Below are 15552 nucleotides of genomic sequence, written 5' to 3'. Positions count from 1 at the left end.
ATAACCCCTATTGTATGTAGTTACTCATGAACCATAGTTGTATGTAGGTTTTCTGTGATTTAGATAGTGTATTTTGCCGGTACAGGGGTCCTAACATCCGACCCTAATAGAGGGGTACCTAAGCTGCGGAGATGAAAAAAGTGTGTTAAAAATGTGCTTTTAGTGTCGTCTATAGGCTATTTATAACCCCCATTATATGTAGTTACTCATGAACCATGGTTGTATGTAGGTTTGCGGGGATCTAGATGGTGTATTTTGCCGGTACAGGGGTCCTAACATCCGACCCTAATAGAGGGGGTACCTAACCTGCGGAGATGGAAAAAGTGTGTTAAAAATGTCTTTTTAGTGTCGTCTATAGGCTATTTATAACCCCTATTGTATGTAGTTACTCATGAACCATAGTTGTATGTAGGTTTTCTGTGATTTAGATAGTGTATTTTGCCGGTACAGGGGTCCTAACATCCGACCCTAATAGAGGGGTACCTAAGCTGCGGAGATGAAAAAAGTGTGTTAAAAATGTGCTTTTAGTGTCGTCTATAGACTATTTATAACCCCCATTATATGTAGTTACTCATGAACCATGGTTATATGTAGGTTTTCGTGGATCTAGATGGTGTATTTTGACTCCATAGGGGGTTGGGGGGTGGTAAGTGGCCTCATTTTGAGCGATGGTACAAAACACCAAATTGTTGATTAATATGTGAATAGTGAAGCAAATCTGGTTCTGTTTTATTCACCAAGCTCGTCGTGTAGTGGACTACCAAACTGAGGGGGTCGCGCATCGACTACTGTTTGATATTTGGATGGTACTTTGGCCCCTATTTTGGCCTCAAAATTGTCGTATGTAACACAGCGGTGGAGGCGATTGAAATGTGTTTAAAATGTACTTACGGAGTTGTGTATAGGCTATATAGACCCCTAATTATATGTAGTTTCTGGCAAGCTCAGTTTGTATACACGATTTCGGGCATCAAGTTGATGTAATTTGCCTCTGTATAGCGGTACATGGCCATGTTTTTAATATGGGGCCAACTCACTCCATTGAAAGCTGTTTGTAAATCGTTTACAGGTGTGTAGTACTGTTTGTAGAGGTTTGTAATAATGTTTCAAGGGTCCCCTGGGAGTGTCACCCTCAGGGGTGGTTTCTCTGATGTTTGACATACGTCATTTTCTTTGATCACATTTGTACTTTGGGTACTAGTACTGTTCCTTAAAATTTCCATATATCATCTTGGAGCGACCCCATTGTGGCTCTGTTTTTTTATTTGAGCCTGTCTAATGATGTGTGTGTATACAGATAACAAAAGGGTTGCGTTTAATGTTTCTTAAAAAAGTGTTGAAAAATAACCAAAACTTGGTCCACTTTTTTTTATTCAGTCAAAGGAAATTTGGTGTTCTTCCTTCTGGCTGACTTGTTCTTCACTGTCCCTCCGCTATTAATATTATTATTCTAATATTATTGTTGGTAGCGTATAGCTTCTGGTTAGTGGTATCCGCGCGGTGTTGGTTTGTTGTTGTTTTTTTTTATGTTGTTATCATTTTTATTTTAGTATTTCTATTTCAGTTCTTGCTTGGTTTTGCTGCTCTTTTTCAGCTCTCTTCTGTCGTCTGCCTTCCTACATTCTATAGGTGAGAGCCCCCTTCTGTTTAGGCTAGCCGGTTAGCAAGTAAAAGATATTTTCGTTTTTTTAGTTGTGAAAAATATGGACAAGGCCGAAAAGCAAAAAATTTCCGAAACCCGAAAAAATTATTTAAACCATTTTTGTGATTATATAGTGAGCGCATTTAATATTTGTCCTGCTTTTAGTCCTTCTTCCGTGTGCTAGGTGAGCCTAAGTGATAAATCCAAGTAGTTAATAGTGCAAATTTTCTTCTTTCAACGAAAAAATATGGCTTGACCAAAGATCTTCATTTTTTTCATGTCTCGTAAAACTTATCAAAAAGCAAGTAGTCCATTCTTCTGAGAGTCCCACTTAAAACAGATGTGTCCATTGAGGTACAGCGGAGGCATCCTATATGCCCTTGTGTAAAATGTGGACAAATCTTAAAACCAACTTTATCCTATCTAATTTACGAGAAATGAAAAACTTGAAAAACTTTGGTTAAGACAATTTTTTTTCGTCGAAAAGAAGCGTTTTTGTTATAGTAACAGTTTGGAATTATAGCTAAGTTTTTCCTCGCACACACAAGAATTACTACAGGCGGTACAAGTTTTAAATGTGTTTCGTATATAATATCTTTAAAAAAATGTGCTCTTGTAAAAAAAAATTTAATTCGGGTTGCGTTCAGAATCGAATAAAAATTAAAATGCGCTCTGTCAGGGACGCATTTTTGTTTCCATCAAGAACAAAATTTTGAGAGTCATTTTGTTTTCTAGTCTTCACTGCCAATGAGGTAAGAATTGGGTTCTGTGTTTTATATTTAAATGACTCAAAAGTTTCTTCTCAATTTTAAATTATGCTCGATTCAAACTTTTTGCTCTAATCATGCTCTAATCGAAAAATTTTTTAGCAATGAGTCAACTTCCAGAGGCTACAAAAAAAATCAACCCGAATGATCGAAAAAGAGGCCGCTGCTCTCAATGTTTCCGACTGCGAATTTCGAAGTAAAACAAATAAAACCAGTTGGATGGCAAACCCAACTGGTTTTATTTGTTTTACTTCGAAATTGATGATAAATTTAGTAAAATTCCGGCAGATAGTCCAAGGTGGCCTTTGGACTATAACAACTCCCAGAAGGTCTCTCTGATGTACGGAGATCAGGTTGATATTATCTGTTATGCTCATGGAGGAAAAGCATTAGGAGAATTCAAATATCAAGGATATGAAAAGGATGTCAATAAATACCTGCGTGAATTATGTCAGTCTAACGGCGCTGCTGCGAGGGAGGAAGCTATCAATATAGGATGCGGTAGCTCTCAGGGCAGCAATCGAATTGACAACAATCAAAATGATCGGCCAAGTTGCAGCCCGGAAATTGGTTTACCATCATCGCAAAGCCGACTTGTGATCGATAATGAGGCAGTTGCGGACAAACCACCCTTCGTTGACGCATTGGTAGAGGATTACTTCGGTTGCGCGGCGAAAAAGTCCAAGAAATCAAAAACCCCAGAAGGAGGAGCAGCTTGTTCGTCATCAAGCCAATCGGATGAAGTAAGAATTTAGTTCAAAAAATCAAGTCTTCATGTGCTCTGACAGGGACACATGAAGTTTTTCTCCACAACAATAATTTTTGACCAATGAGATTACTGCAAAACCACTTAGGATTACTTTTAGGATGTTAGGTAAACTGATGGCCATTGTGATTGTTAAGAAAATATTTGTTGCTATCTCAAATCGACAAACTATTGGCTCTAGAAATTTTCAATAACTCTTAAATAATTTTTTGAAGGAGTTCACTTGGGAGCGGTTCCAATTCGCTATGACAAAAATTGAGAAAAGGCTGGACGCCGCTACAGATGTGATGCGTTCATTGAAGACCTTTGGGAGGAAAGCCATGGAGGAACTCAACCGGCTTCATGAAAATGCCGAGCAAAACAGAGATGACCCGATTGAAGAAAACGAACGCTCCTTCGAAGTTGAATCGCTGATGTATAATGTTGTTAATCTCTTGGGATTGGGCGGCAACACACCCCGTGAACGTGCTCTTCTTATTGCTAACAAAATTTGGACCTCCGAGGAAAGGAAAAAATACTTCATTGCTCCAAGGAAAATGCTCATAGGTGAGAGGGAACCAGCAGACGAGGAACGAACAGAAGTTTTTCGTAGCGCTTTGATGGGTGTTTTGAAAAACGATTTAAATGAGGTGAAATACCGTGATATTCTCAGGTACGTAAACCAACAAGGTGTGGATATGCAACGAAAGCGAAAGTCAGTTTGAAACGAAAATCGTAATCCTGAAACTGATTCTAGTCAAGAGGACGCTTAAAAGCTGTTACAATGAAATACGTGTGCTTGTGCTCTGTCAGGGACACAAGAACATTTAAAAAACGGCTTGCTTTTGAAAACGAAAAGGCTTTCTGGATTTTTTTCTTTTGTTCTATTTTGATGCCAGTTCTTTTGATTTCGTGTTTTATAACTGAAGATTTGAGCTCTCATATTTGTGCTGTTTTATTCAATTGCTGCGTGCCATTGGACAAAAGTACAAAAACTTTTCTCATGGGGCTAGTATTCATTTTGATTTTGGGGCTATAATACAAATATGACCTACTTGTTTTGCGGCCAACTTTCCTATTGTTCTGATGTATGCTTCATTCAATATTTGAGAGGCCACTTAATTATCGTTTGAATTTTTTGCATGATTCATCTCGCGCATTAATAAAATAATAGCTTGGCGAACGTTTTTAACAGCTCTCGATCAAAAGTGAAGGCAACTGAATTTGTCGTGCGTGTCTATAGAGGAATTTATGTTTGCTCAAAATGTGATTTCAGAATAAATTGAAAAGTTGAAAAATGCCTGGTCAAAACCAACCCAGGTTTCGCCCGAATGGAAACGCCGTCAATGTTCTTAAGAGAATTGAAGAGGCACTAACACAATTAGACATGGCTCAGGTGGATGCAGTCAACTTTTTGCTTTGGGCTGAAAAATCATTGAGAAAAATTGTAAGTTCTTCTTTAAATTGCTTTCAAACAAAGTTTGTAGCAATTATATTAGCCCTGTTGTTCTTTTTGTGCTTTTTTTCCTGGACTGATGTTTTGCGTGAACGATCGAACTTTATGAGCAATTGATAAAGCAATCCCCGTGTGCACCCCTCTACTGGATATCCGGCCACAAACCCTTTTGCTTGAAACCTGTCGCTTGAGAGCAATTAAGCTGACCGTAGTTGGTTACGTTTAAAACTAAAATTAATCTTTTTTGTCATAGAACGTTAAACAGAGTCAAAAACAACGGAAAAACTCGAATAATCGGCTGATGTATAAAAATCGAAATCTCTTGGCCTACAGTGGTGCAAGCGATGACAACTCAGGGTACGGCAGGTTTTTAACGAGGTGCATCCTATCAAAAGAGGAACGAAAAATAACTTGCTGGTTTGCACAAAGATCGGTCAGGGACGGACGCGAACCAGCCTCTGAGGAAGATGAAAGTTATTTTCGAGGTTGAAATTTTTCGAACTTCAGTTTTTTTTCGGAGTTTTTAATTTTTTTTACCTACGACATAAATTTTAGAAGCAGTCAGACGGTTCTGTGGGGACAGCCTCTATGCCCTGAGACGTGTAAAGGATGCTGCCAATGCGTACGGCACTCATGAAAGAAAGCAACGGTTCGGCTAAAGCAAAGATGATGCATGAAAAATGATCTGAATTACGAAACTGATTTTAGGTTGTTAAGAAACGAGAAAATAAATGGCGCTCTGACAGGGACGCTAATAAAGTTTCTTTTTTGGCTAAGTTACTCCTCTTGTTTCAAAATATAATGTCAATCTAATTGAATTTTCGTAATATTTTTTAATGTCATGAGGCTTTAAAGAATCTCAGGAAAAATTGTTTTATCCCTCTCCCAATAAAATTCTAGCTTATCTGACTAATTTAACTATGCTTTTTAAGATTCATGGCACAGGGATTGTTGAATTACTATTTCACAGCCTCCAAAAACTTTTCCAAGTCCATTATGACGTGGAAACAGCTAGCTAGAATTGATCAACAACTAACTTCTAAGTGGGTGGACACAGAAACTGTTTCATCGCATAAGATTCTCATCGAGGGTGGGGAAGTACACAACGACATCACCTCAGTGCATAAGTTCCTTGACGACGAGTACGACAAAAGTATGCTCTCGGTTGAATACAAAACTGTAAGTTACTTACCAAATGAGGACTACGTTCAATTAGGTCTGTATACGAAATCTGATATTCAAAAAGGTGAAGTAGTAAATGGTGTCATAGGATTTCTGGCAGAAATTACTGATGCGGAGATAATACCAGGTTTTAATGAGGTGTCAGTTTTTTTCAGTAAAATGAGAGATGAGCAATGGCTTATGCTAGGTCCAATTTCTTTCGTTAATGCTTCCTGTAGGTCGAACGTCGAATACAGACAAAAAGGTAGATTAGTGGTTTGCGTTGCCACAAAGAATATTAGCACGGGCGATGAATTAACTGTTTTTTAAAATCGTCATTATTTTGGCAAGTTTAACATCAATTGTCTCTGCCCCTACAAAAGCGAGCATGGTGACCCTTGTCCAAACGATCCCGAGCCGGTAAGAAAACGCAAAAAAATAACCGAACAGTTAATTACGACACCAAGTTTCTCCTCTTTAGAATCGTCTATTCCCGAAACTCCAATAAGAAGAATTGTACTTGAAAAACTGCCCCCTAGACGCGCGCTATACGAAAATTTGAGTTCTTCAAATGTTGATCGAGAATCTTACTTGAGCAATAACAGTTTTTTAGGAAAATTGATCAATCCCTGAGCCCCAAAAAAAAGTACACCTGTTCGCTGCGACCCGATCACAAGTTCGTCTCCGAGAGGTTTTTCTGTTTCTCCGCAGCCGCCTCAAGATCAAACTCTTTCGGACGTTTTTGGTACTCCTATAATGTTAGGTAATTTTGAAACAGAAAATGTTGAAGAAAGAAACAGTCAAACCCAGTTCAATAACGGTAATGAAATCTTTTGTGCTTTTCAGGTGCAGGAGGAAGGAACAGAGTTGTTCGAGGGAGCCAGCCTTTCAACTGAAGGCTTCATGAAGGACTTTGAAGCTTTGTCTGATAAGCATAAGCTACCAAAAATTGCAAAAAATGATTTGTTGAAGCTTTTTGCTAAGGCACTTCCAGTACCTAATAATCTTTTCGCTAAACTTTCTATGCCATTTTTAACAGCCCTTACATCTAATGTGTATGAAAGTGGTAAGTTTGTTTGTGTGGACCTGAAAACGCAGCTCGAAAAAATTTTAATCCGAAATTCGACTTATATTTTGAAGTCTTGGCAAGACGATTACCCCTGGTTTACTCAATGGGACAACTTCAAAAGTAATGAGGTACAATTAGTTTTAAATGTAGACGGTGCATCAGCTTTCAAGTCATCTAAACTATCTGTTTGGCCGACTTGGGTTCAAGTTTTCAATTTGCCCCCAAGACTAAGGGGTGCTTTTTCAAATCTTTCTCTCCTAGGTCTTTGGCATGGAAGATCAAAACAACTTTTTGATAAGCTTTTGCCCCTAATTGTGTTTGAAATCGAGTCTTTGTGCGAGTCAATTATGCTTATTGAGGGTTTAGGAAATATACGTTTTCGTATCAGAACCATTGTCGCAGACATGCCAGCGACGGCAAGTGTTTTATGTATGAATCAATTTAACGGCTACTCTTCATGTCCTCATTGTTTCATAAAAGGCTTTTGGCAAAATTATAGGATGCTGTTTTCCGTTACAAAACCCTTCAAACTTCGCGAAAATGAGCATTTCAAAGCCTGCGGTTGGGCAGCTGAGCGATATCAAATGTGGCATTAAGTCTTCAACCCCCCTCAATAGTATCTTAGATTTACCTTGGGATTGTCCAATTGATCCAATGCACCAAGTTTTTCTGGGTACAGGTAAAGTTTTGACGAAAGTGCTTGTATCTTTAGCTAAGTCAAAATTGAAGGAAGCAAATAATTTAATGATGCAAATTAAAGTACCTTTCGATATTTTGCACCGAATAAAGTCTTTAGATGAGATCAAGTTCTGGAAAGCTTTCGATCTCAAATTGTTTTTTTTTCATGTGGGACCTCTTGTTTTTAGAAAAATTCCCGTCCGTAGGGTTTTGTATAAAAGCTTCTGCGTGCTCAGCACAGCCATGAGACTGCTCTCTGAACAAACGGCAACCGAAGCTCACAATAAGTCAGCAGATGAGCTCATAACTCTTTTTTTCAGTAATTTTTCAGAACTTTACGGAGTGGATTCGCAGTCATTCAACTTTCATACAATGCGACACTTATGTGAACAGGTTAGGCGCAACGGACGCCTTTGGCTTTTTTCGGCCTTTTGTTTTGAGTCTGCAAATCACAACCTTCTAAGTGCTGTTCAAGGGACAATTAAAGAACCAGAGGCTATAGTTAAACAGTTTATTAAGCACCAAGCTGCGATTAATTGCACTACTAATAATCAAGCTGAAAAATATCTCAAGTGGCTGACAACGGTAGACAACGAGACTCTACGTTTTTGCGATAATAAGAATATTTCCTCTTTTTTTCTAGGTTTATCAATAAAAGTGGTCAATGTTTTGGCTCGCTATCCTATTCCAGACTTAACAATAACTTGGGAGAATGCGTAATTCCATTAAGCGACGGTCGTTTCTTTCGTGTTAGTACGTACTGTTCAATTTCTGATGTGTCATATGCTGTTGGTAGACCTGCTACTAGTGCCCGCGATTTAAATTTGACTGGTACTTCTGATAATTTTGGCCTAATATACGAACTTTTTGGTTTAGGGTCTATGGAAATGGTTCCCACTTGTAACTTAAAGCACAAGACTGTAGTTTTTGTTGAGCAAAATTTTCTCATCGTGAGTGTCATAAGAGAAGGATTCGAGCATAATTGAGATGAAGAAACTTTTTTTTGTTTTGTTATTGAATGAAAGCTTCTGTACGTAATTTGCGTTTAATTAATCATAATAAATCAAGCTGCGCTGTCAGGGACAGCTTGGGAAAAAAATGTATTCAATCGAAGCGTGTTTTAGTCCTTCAATCGTTATAGTCGGGGACAGCAACCTGGTGAGGATTCAAAACGAACTTGAAAATGATGTTGTTCTCCGGCCCTATAAAATCACTCTTCATTGCAGACCCGGTTTCCGAGCTGCCTTTTTGAACGGCGAAGAAGTAGTGTTTTGTGCCAATTTCACCCATTGCATACTTCTATTAGGAGACAATGACATCTCACAACACCCTAACAAACCTTTGCTGACCCCTGAAACTCCTTTATAAACTGCTGCTAGGCTGTGTGGCTTCGCAAAGAGACTACAAGAAAATTCTGTCGAAGTTAAATTTGTCGGTCTTTTAAATCGGCCAGATACGGAATACGAGCCCATACAACAGACTAATATTTTTCTTCAAAACTTTATGCAAACTGATTACGTTGGTCCTCGTTATGTGAGGCCCATTCATTTTCTTAAAGAAAACATTCCATATGATTTGGCGCATTTGAATGAGGACGGCAAAAAGCGAGTGCTCGCTCTGTTCCTCAGTATATTGACCACCAGATTTGAAGTTCACCCCTAGTGTTCATGTTCTGAAAAGTTATGTTAACGTAAGAAATTGGTTGTTGATTGATTAGGTGCTCTCTCGGAATGCATGCTAGATCTTAACAATTCAGTTTCTTGAACCAACATTTTTCAAAATTCTTGTTGTCCTATAATAAAAGTTTTTGTAAAAAACAAAGAAAAAATAGTTGACAGAAAAAAAATAAAACAAAAAAAGCTTGTTTCTCTTTCAATCCTTCTGTTCCTAAAATTGTTTTCAAGAAGAAAGCAAAAAATGAAAACAGTTAAAAACTCAGTAAAAAGCAAAAATAAATGTTTAATTCGAAACATAAAATAACTACCCAAAAATTAATTTGGTCTTATTACAGAGCGTACTTTAATGAACGAAAATTGAAAATTCTCCTTCTTTCTCAAATATTGTTTCGAAGAGCATGCTGGTTTTGAGCACGGTAGGAAAAAACCAACTGCAATTTTTAAATTAAAAATGTGCTCTGACAGGGACACATAGATACTGACAATTGAAATTTTTTAGCTGCAGATAAATGCAAACGACAAGTACTCAAGTTTTTCCAAAAGTTGGTACAAAACATTAGGTACAGAAAATATTTTAAATTATGCAATAAAAAAATCTTAAGTTGAAAAATGTTAAGCCATTTTTTTGCCGAAGTGCTCTTCAAATTTATCCAATGAGAATGACAAGAGATGATCATAAAGTCTCAATGATAAAAGTTGTGCTGCAGCATTGATATCACGTAAATTTGCAGAAATGTTCTTGCGCAAGTTTTCAAACTTTTAAAATGCAATACGGTGTTGAAAAAAAAACGATAATAACAATCTGTGTGATCTGGCAGGGACACATAGATTACTTTAAAAAAGAAATTGACTCTTGCTGCTTTTGTTTTTCATGTTTATGTACACGAATTGGTGAAGGAAATTCTATGAGGCGGAGACCGACCACCCTAAGTATACAAAAAAGTCGATGTCTTCTTTATGGACGTCGCGTCTTCGGTTTGGGCGGTAAGCTGTGTCGTTCCTACTTTTCCTGTTTTCGGGTACTCTTAGTGCCCTCCGCTTTTTGCGCGATGCTTAGGCTTTGCTTTGTTTTGGGCACGTGCTTTGCCCCTTTTTGCTTGCGCCACGTAGGATTAAGGTTTTGCGTTGCTCTTTGTACCCCCTCCCATCTAAGGTTTTTGGCGCAGGCCTTAAGTGTTGCTTTGCCGGGCTTTGCTTTTGCCCATAGTGTGCTAAGGTTAGGGTGGGTGGTCTCTCCTTTGCCCGCGCCGATTTAGGAGCTAGGTTTTTTGCGCTTCCGTTTCGCTTTTCCCTCCCCACTTAGGTTCCGGCGCGGGCTTTAGGTGTTTCTGGCTGGGCTTTGCTTTGCCCTGGTGTGCTCTGGCTCAGTTTGGGGGGTACCCTTGTGCTTAGGCGCTTGGGATTTCTTTGCTGTTCTGTGTTGTTCAGTTTTCTCTTTTTCTGCAGGATTCGGTGACACCCGAGGACGAGGAGACAACACGAGGAGGGCCTTGTGAGGTCCAGTTTGGGGGCTGGCTGGTGGGCACGAGGGATTCTTCACTTCTGTTTGGTAAGTTCTGCCGCAGCTTTTTTTTGCGCTGCTTAGGCTTTGCTTTGTGGGCACGTGCTTTGCCCTTTTTGCCTGCGCCACTTAGGATTAAGGTTTTGCGTTGCTCTTTGTACCCCCTCCCATCTAGGCTTTTTGTCGCAGGCCTTAGGTGTTGCTTTGCCGGGCTTTGCTTTTGCCCATAGGGTGCTTAGGTTAGGGTGGGAGGTCTCTCCTTTGCCCGCGCCGATTTAGGAGCTAGGTTTTTTGCGCTTCCGTTTCGCTTTTCCCTCCCCACTTAGGTTTCGGCGCGGGCTTTAGGTGTTTCTTGCTGGGCTTTGCTTTGCCCTGGTGTGCTTTGGCTCGGTTTGGGGGGGTAGCCTTGCGCTTAGGCGCTTTGGATTTCTTTGCTGTTCTGTGTTGTTCAGTTTTCTCTTTTTCTGCAGGATTCGGTGACACCCGAGGACGAGGAGAGGACACCCGAGGAGCCCTGGGTGGTGGAGACGACCTTTGGTGTTGGTGGTGGAGTCGTCACCCCTTCTGCATGGACTTCGCGTCTTCGGTTTGGTCGGTAAGCTGTGTCGTTCCCTCTTTGCCTGTTTTCGGGCACTCTTAGTGCTCTCCGCTTTTTGCGCGCTGCTTAGGCTTTGCTTTGTTTTGGGCACGTGCTTTGCCCTTTTTGCCTGCGCCACTTAGGATTAAGGTTTTGCGTTGCTCTTTGTATCCCCTCCCATCTAGGCTTTTTGGCGCAGGCCTTAGGTGTTGCTTTGCCGGGCTTTGCTTTTGCCCATAGGTTGCTTAGGTTAGGGTGGGAGGTCTCTCCTTTGCCTGCGCCGATTTAGGAGGTAGGTTTTTCGCGCTTCCGTTTCGCTTTTCCCTCCCCACTTATGTTTCAGCGCGGGCTTTAGGTGTTTCTTGCTGGGCTTTGCTTTGCCCTGGTGTGCTTTGGCTCGGTTTGGGGGGGTACCCTTGCGCTTAGGCGCTTGGGATTTCTTTGCTGTTCTGTGTTGTTCAGTTTTCTCTTTTTCTGCAGGATTCAGTGACACCCGAGGACGAGGAGACGACACCCGAGGAGCCCTGGGTGGTGGAGACGACCTTTGGTGTTGGTGGTGGAGTCGTCACCCCTTCTGCATGGACTTCGCGTCTTCGGTTTGGTCGGTGAGCTGTGTCGTCCCCCCCCTTTTTCCTGTTTTCGGGCACTCTTAGGGCTCTCCGCTTTTTGCGCGCTGCTTAGGCTTTGCTTTGTTTTGGGCACGTGCTTTGCCCCTTTTTGCCTGCGCCACTTAGGATTAAGGTTTTGCGTTGCTCTTTGTACCGCCTCCCATCTAGGCTTTTTGGCGCTGGCCTTAGGTCTTGCTTTGACGGGCTTTGCTTTTGCCCATAGTGTGCTTAGGTTAGGGTGGGTGGTCTCTCCTTTGCCCGCGCAGATTTAGGAGCTAGGTTTTTTGTGCTACCGTTTCGCTTTTCCCTCCCCCCTTAGGTTTCGGCGCGGGCTTTAGGTGTTTCTTGCTGGGCTTTGCTTTGCCCTGGTGTGCTTTGGCTCGGTTTGGGGGGGTACCCTTGCGCTTAGGCGCTTGGGATTTCTTTGCTGTTCTGTGTTGTTCAGTTTTCTCTTTTTCTGCAGGATTCAGTGACACCCGAGGACGAGGAGACGACACCCGAGGAGCCCTGGGTGGTGGAGACGACCTTTGGTGTTGGTGGTGGAGTCGTCACCCCTTCTGCATGGACTTCGCGTCTTCGGTTTGGTCGGTGAGCTGTGTCGTTCCCCCCCCCCTTTTTCCTGTTTTCGGGCACTCTTAGGGCTCTCCGCTTTTTGCGCGCTGCTTAGGCTTTGCTTTGTTTTGGGCACGTGCTTTGCCCATTTTTGCCTGCGCCACTTAGGATTAAGGTTTTGCGTTGCTCTTTGTACCGCCTCCCATCTAGGCTTTTTGGCGCATGCCTTAGGTGTTGCTTTGCCGGGCTTTGCTTTTGCCCATAGTGTGCTTAGGTTAGGGTGGGTGGTCTCTCCTTTGCCCGCGCAGATTTAGGAGCTAGGTTTTTTGCGCTTCCGTTTCGCTTTTCCCTCCCCCCTTAGGTTTCGGCGCGGGCTTTAGGTGTTTCTTGCTGGGCTTTGCTTTGCCCTGGTGTGCTTTGGCTCGGTTTGGGGGGTACCCTTGCGCTTAGGCGCTTGGGATTTCTTTGCTGTTCTGTGTTGTTCAGTTTTCTCTTTTTCTGCAGGATTCGGTGACACCCGAGGACGAGGAGACGACACCCGAGGAGCACTGGGTGGTTGAGACGATCTTTGGTTTTGGTGGTGGAGTCGTCACCCCTTCTGCATGGACTTCGCGTCTTCGGTTTTTGTCGGTAAGCTGTGTTGTTCCGCCCTTTTCCTGTTTTTGGGCACTCTTAGTGCTCTCCGCTTTTTGCGCGCTTCTTAGGCTTTGCTTTGTTTTGGGCACGTGCTTTGCCCTTTTTGCCTGTGCCACTTAGGATTAAGGATTTGCGTTGCTCTTTGTACCCCCTCCCATCTAGGCTTTTTGACGCAGGCCTTAGGTGTTGCTTTGCCGGGCTTTGCTTTTGCCCATAGGGTGCTTAGGTTAGGGTGGGAAGTCTCTCCTTTGCCCGCGCCGATTTAGGAGCTAGGTTTTTTGCGCTTCCGTTTCGCTTTTCCCTCCCCACTTAGGTTTCGGCGCGGGCTTTAGGTGTTTCCTGCTGGGCTTTGCTTTGCCCTGGTGTGCTTTGGCTCGGTTTGGGGGGTACCCTTGCGCTTAGGCGCTTGGGATTTCTTTGCTGTTCTGTGTTGTTCAGTTTTTTTTCTGCAGGATTCGGTGACACCCGAGGACGAGGAGACGACACCCTACGACGAGACCACAGTCACTTGAAAATGAAAAGAAACAAAATTGTTTGAAAAAAAACTCAAAGAAAAATCAAAAAAGAAGAAAAGAAGATCAGCGAAGGGAGTCGTCTGCCTGTTGTTTTCTTGTGCTAGATTGGTTTTTCGATGTGATGTATTTATTTTTTTTGTGTTGTTTCTTTTAAATTCAAATTTCATCTGCTTTCCTGAGTTTCTTCTCATAAGACTTAGGTCTAGGATAGGAACGTTTTTTTGTTACTAAAATAGGATAGGATTGGTTTTCCGCGGCTTTTTAGGCGCTTTTTTTGTTTAGGATAGGTTAAGGAGAGAAAAAAAATCTGCAAAATATGTTGTTAATCTTGCAAGATCTTGCAAGAGGATGTTAATCTTGCAAGAAAATCTTGCAAAAAATTGTTAATCTTGCAAGATCTTGCAAGAAAATCTTGCAAGATTATGCATAATCTTGCAAGATCTTGCAAGATTCTTGCAAGATTAACATCCTAAATCGACTAGGGTATTCACAAATGCGAATGTTGCAACACCAAATATTTTTCCAGAGAGTCTTTCTATCAGTATTCATTCTAATTTTGGTTATGTTGATATCGATCATTGTAACGCTGCGTTTTCGAGCACGTTATTTTGGCAACGCCACTAGACTGGTGATTTGATATGATTTTTTAAGAAACCAACCCGAGCTATTGTTACCCAATGCTTGGGAGAAAATAGCGACCGTTTGATACTGCATTAAATCAACAACTGCTGCATTTACAACCGTTGCATAACCCAGGTCGATTTGTTACCGCTAAAAATCGCTAAAAGATGTAAGATTTGCGGTGAATTTGACTAAAAAGTGTAAGATTTTCGCTCAATGCGATGAATGCAGCGGAAAAAAACTTAGCTAAGCGGTGAAAGAAAATTTTTCACCAGCAGATTGCGGTGAAAAAATATTTTTCACCGCTAAAATCACAAATCTTACAAATATTCACCGCAAATTTCAACGCTTGTCTTAAATCCACAGGAACTATCAATTAAGTAAGTGACAGATGGAGCAGTTGAATAAGAAATTGTTGACCTGCCAGATGTGAGAGGTTCGAACCCGTGTACGGCATTTTTTTGAAAGGAAAGCAGTAAAAAAAATTTTAACTCTAAACACCGCAAATCTTACAAAAATTCGCCGCATTCAGCGCTAAAAAAGGCGGGCGCTTTGCGGTGAAAAAAGTTTTTTTTATCGCTATTCACCGCTATTCTTACATTGTTTTTTGACCAAACCTCGACCCGGATATTTGAGCCAATGCGGTGCTGGTCACATGACGATCCCCACTCGATTCTTGCTACTGGCAATAGTGAAAAAAAACTATCGGAGAAACTTGATATGCTAATTGGAAGGTCAAACTTAGGACGCTGTTTGAGTATTATTTTCTAGTACTCTTTTCTTTGTAAACAATTTGGTCATCCATATATAAACAATGCAGTGTTTGTTTATAGCAGCAAGAAATAACTGATGACTAATTTCGTCTTGATTGAGAGTGATTCTGGTGAAAAGTGTTACTTACCGACTGATGATCTCCACAACGAGATGAGGACTATCAATTGTAAAAACATTTCCGAACAGAAATGCAAAAATTCCACACCACAATTCGAACAGAGTTTGTTTTAATTCTCCGTTTCAAAGTCAAATTTCTTGACTGAATTTGCAACTGACTTGTCAATGTTATAGTTGAATCATACACAATTCTATTGAATGGTAGCTTGGTATTGCTAACCAGGATATTAGGCCCAATTGAGATGATGTTAAAAGAGGTAAACCCTATTTCGTTAAACCAATGACGCAGAGACACTATCTCAGCGTGTAGTTGACCGAATTTCCCAATCCTACAATATGATTAGAATACTCGAAAGTAATTACCAACTGTGTAAGTACAATTTTACTGTGTGAGACCTTGCCAATTTTGAGACGACTAATTCGACTAAATAATTCAAAAGATTTTCTGAAATCTTAT

General features: G+C 41.0%; 1 protein-coding gene across 1 annotated transcript in view; it reads right to left on the bottom strand.

Annotated features, from left to right (window-relative positions):
• LOC142348589 (uncharacterized) overlaps nt 1-15272 on the bottom strand; it is a 135071-nt gene extending 119799 nt beyond the window's left edge. The window contains exon 1 of the mRNA XM_075399984.1: nt 15106-15272. Within this exon, the coding sequence (XP_075256099.1) occupies nt 15106-15154 (49 nt within the window). The 5' untranslated portion in view covers nt 15155-15272. The remainder of the gene's footprint in view (nt 1-15105) is intronic.
• Between the last annotated feature and the right edge of the window lie 280 nt (nt 15273-15552).

The sequence above is a fragment of the Convolutriloba macropyga genome, chromosome 10 (assembly GCF_964194025.1).
Source record: "Convolutriloba macropyga chromosome 10, txConMacr16.3, whole genome shotgun sequence".
Taxonomy (NCBI): Eukaryota; Metazoa; Xenacoelomorpha; order Acoela; family Convolutidae; genus Convolutriloba; species Convolutriloba macropyga.
Note: the sequence above shows the minus strand (reverse complement) of the source record. Positions and strands in the feature narration are given on the sequence as shown.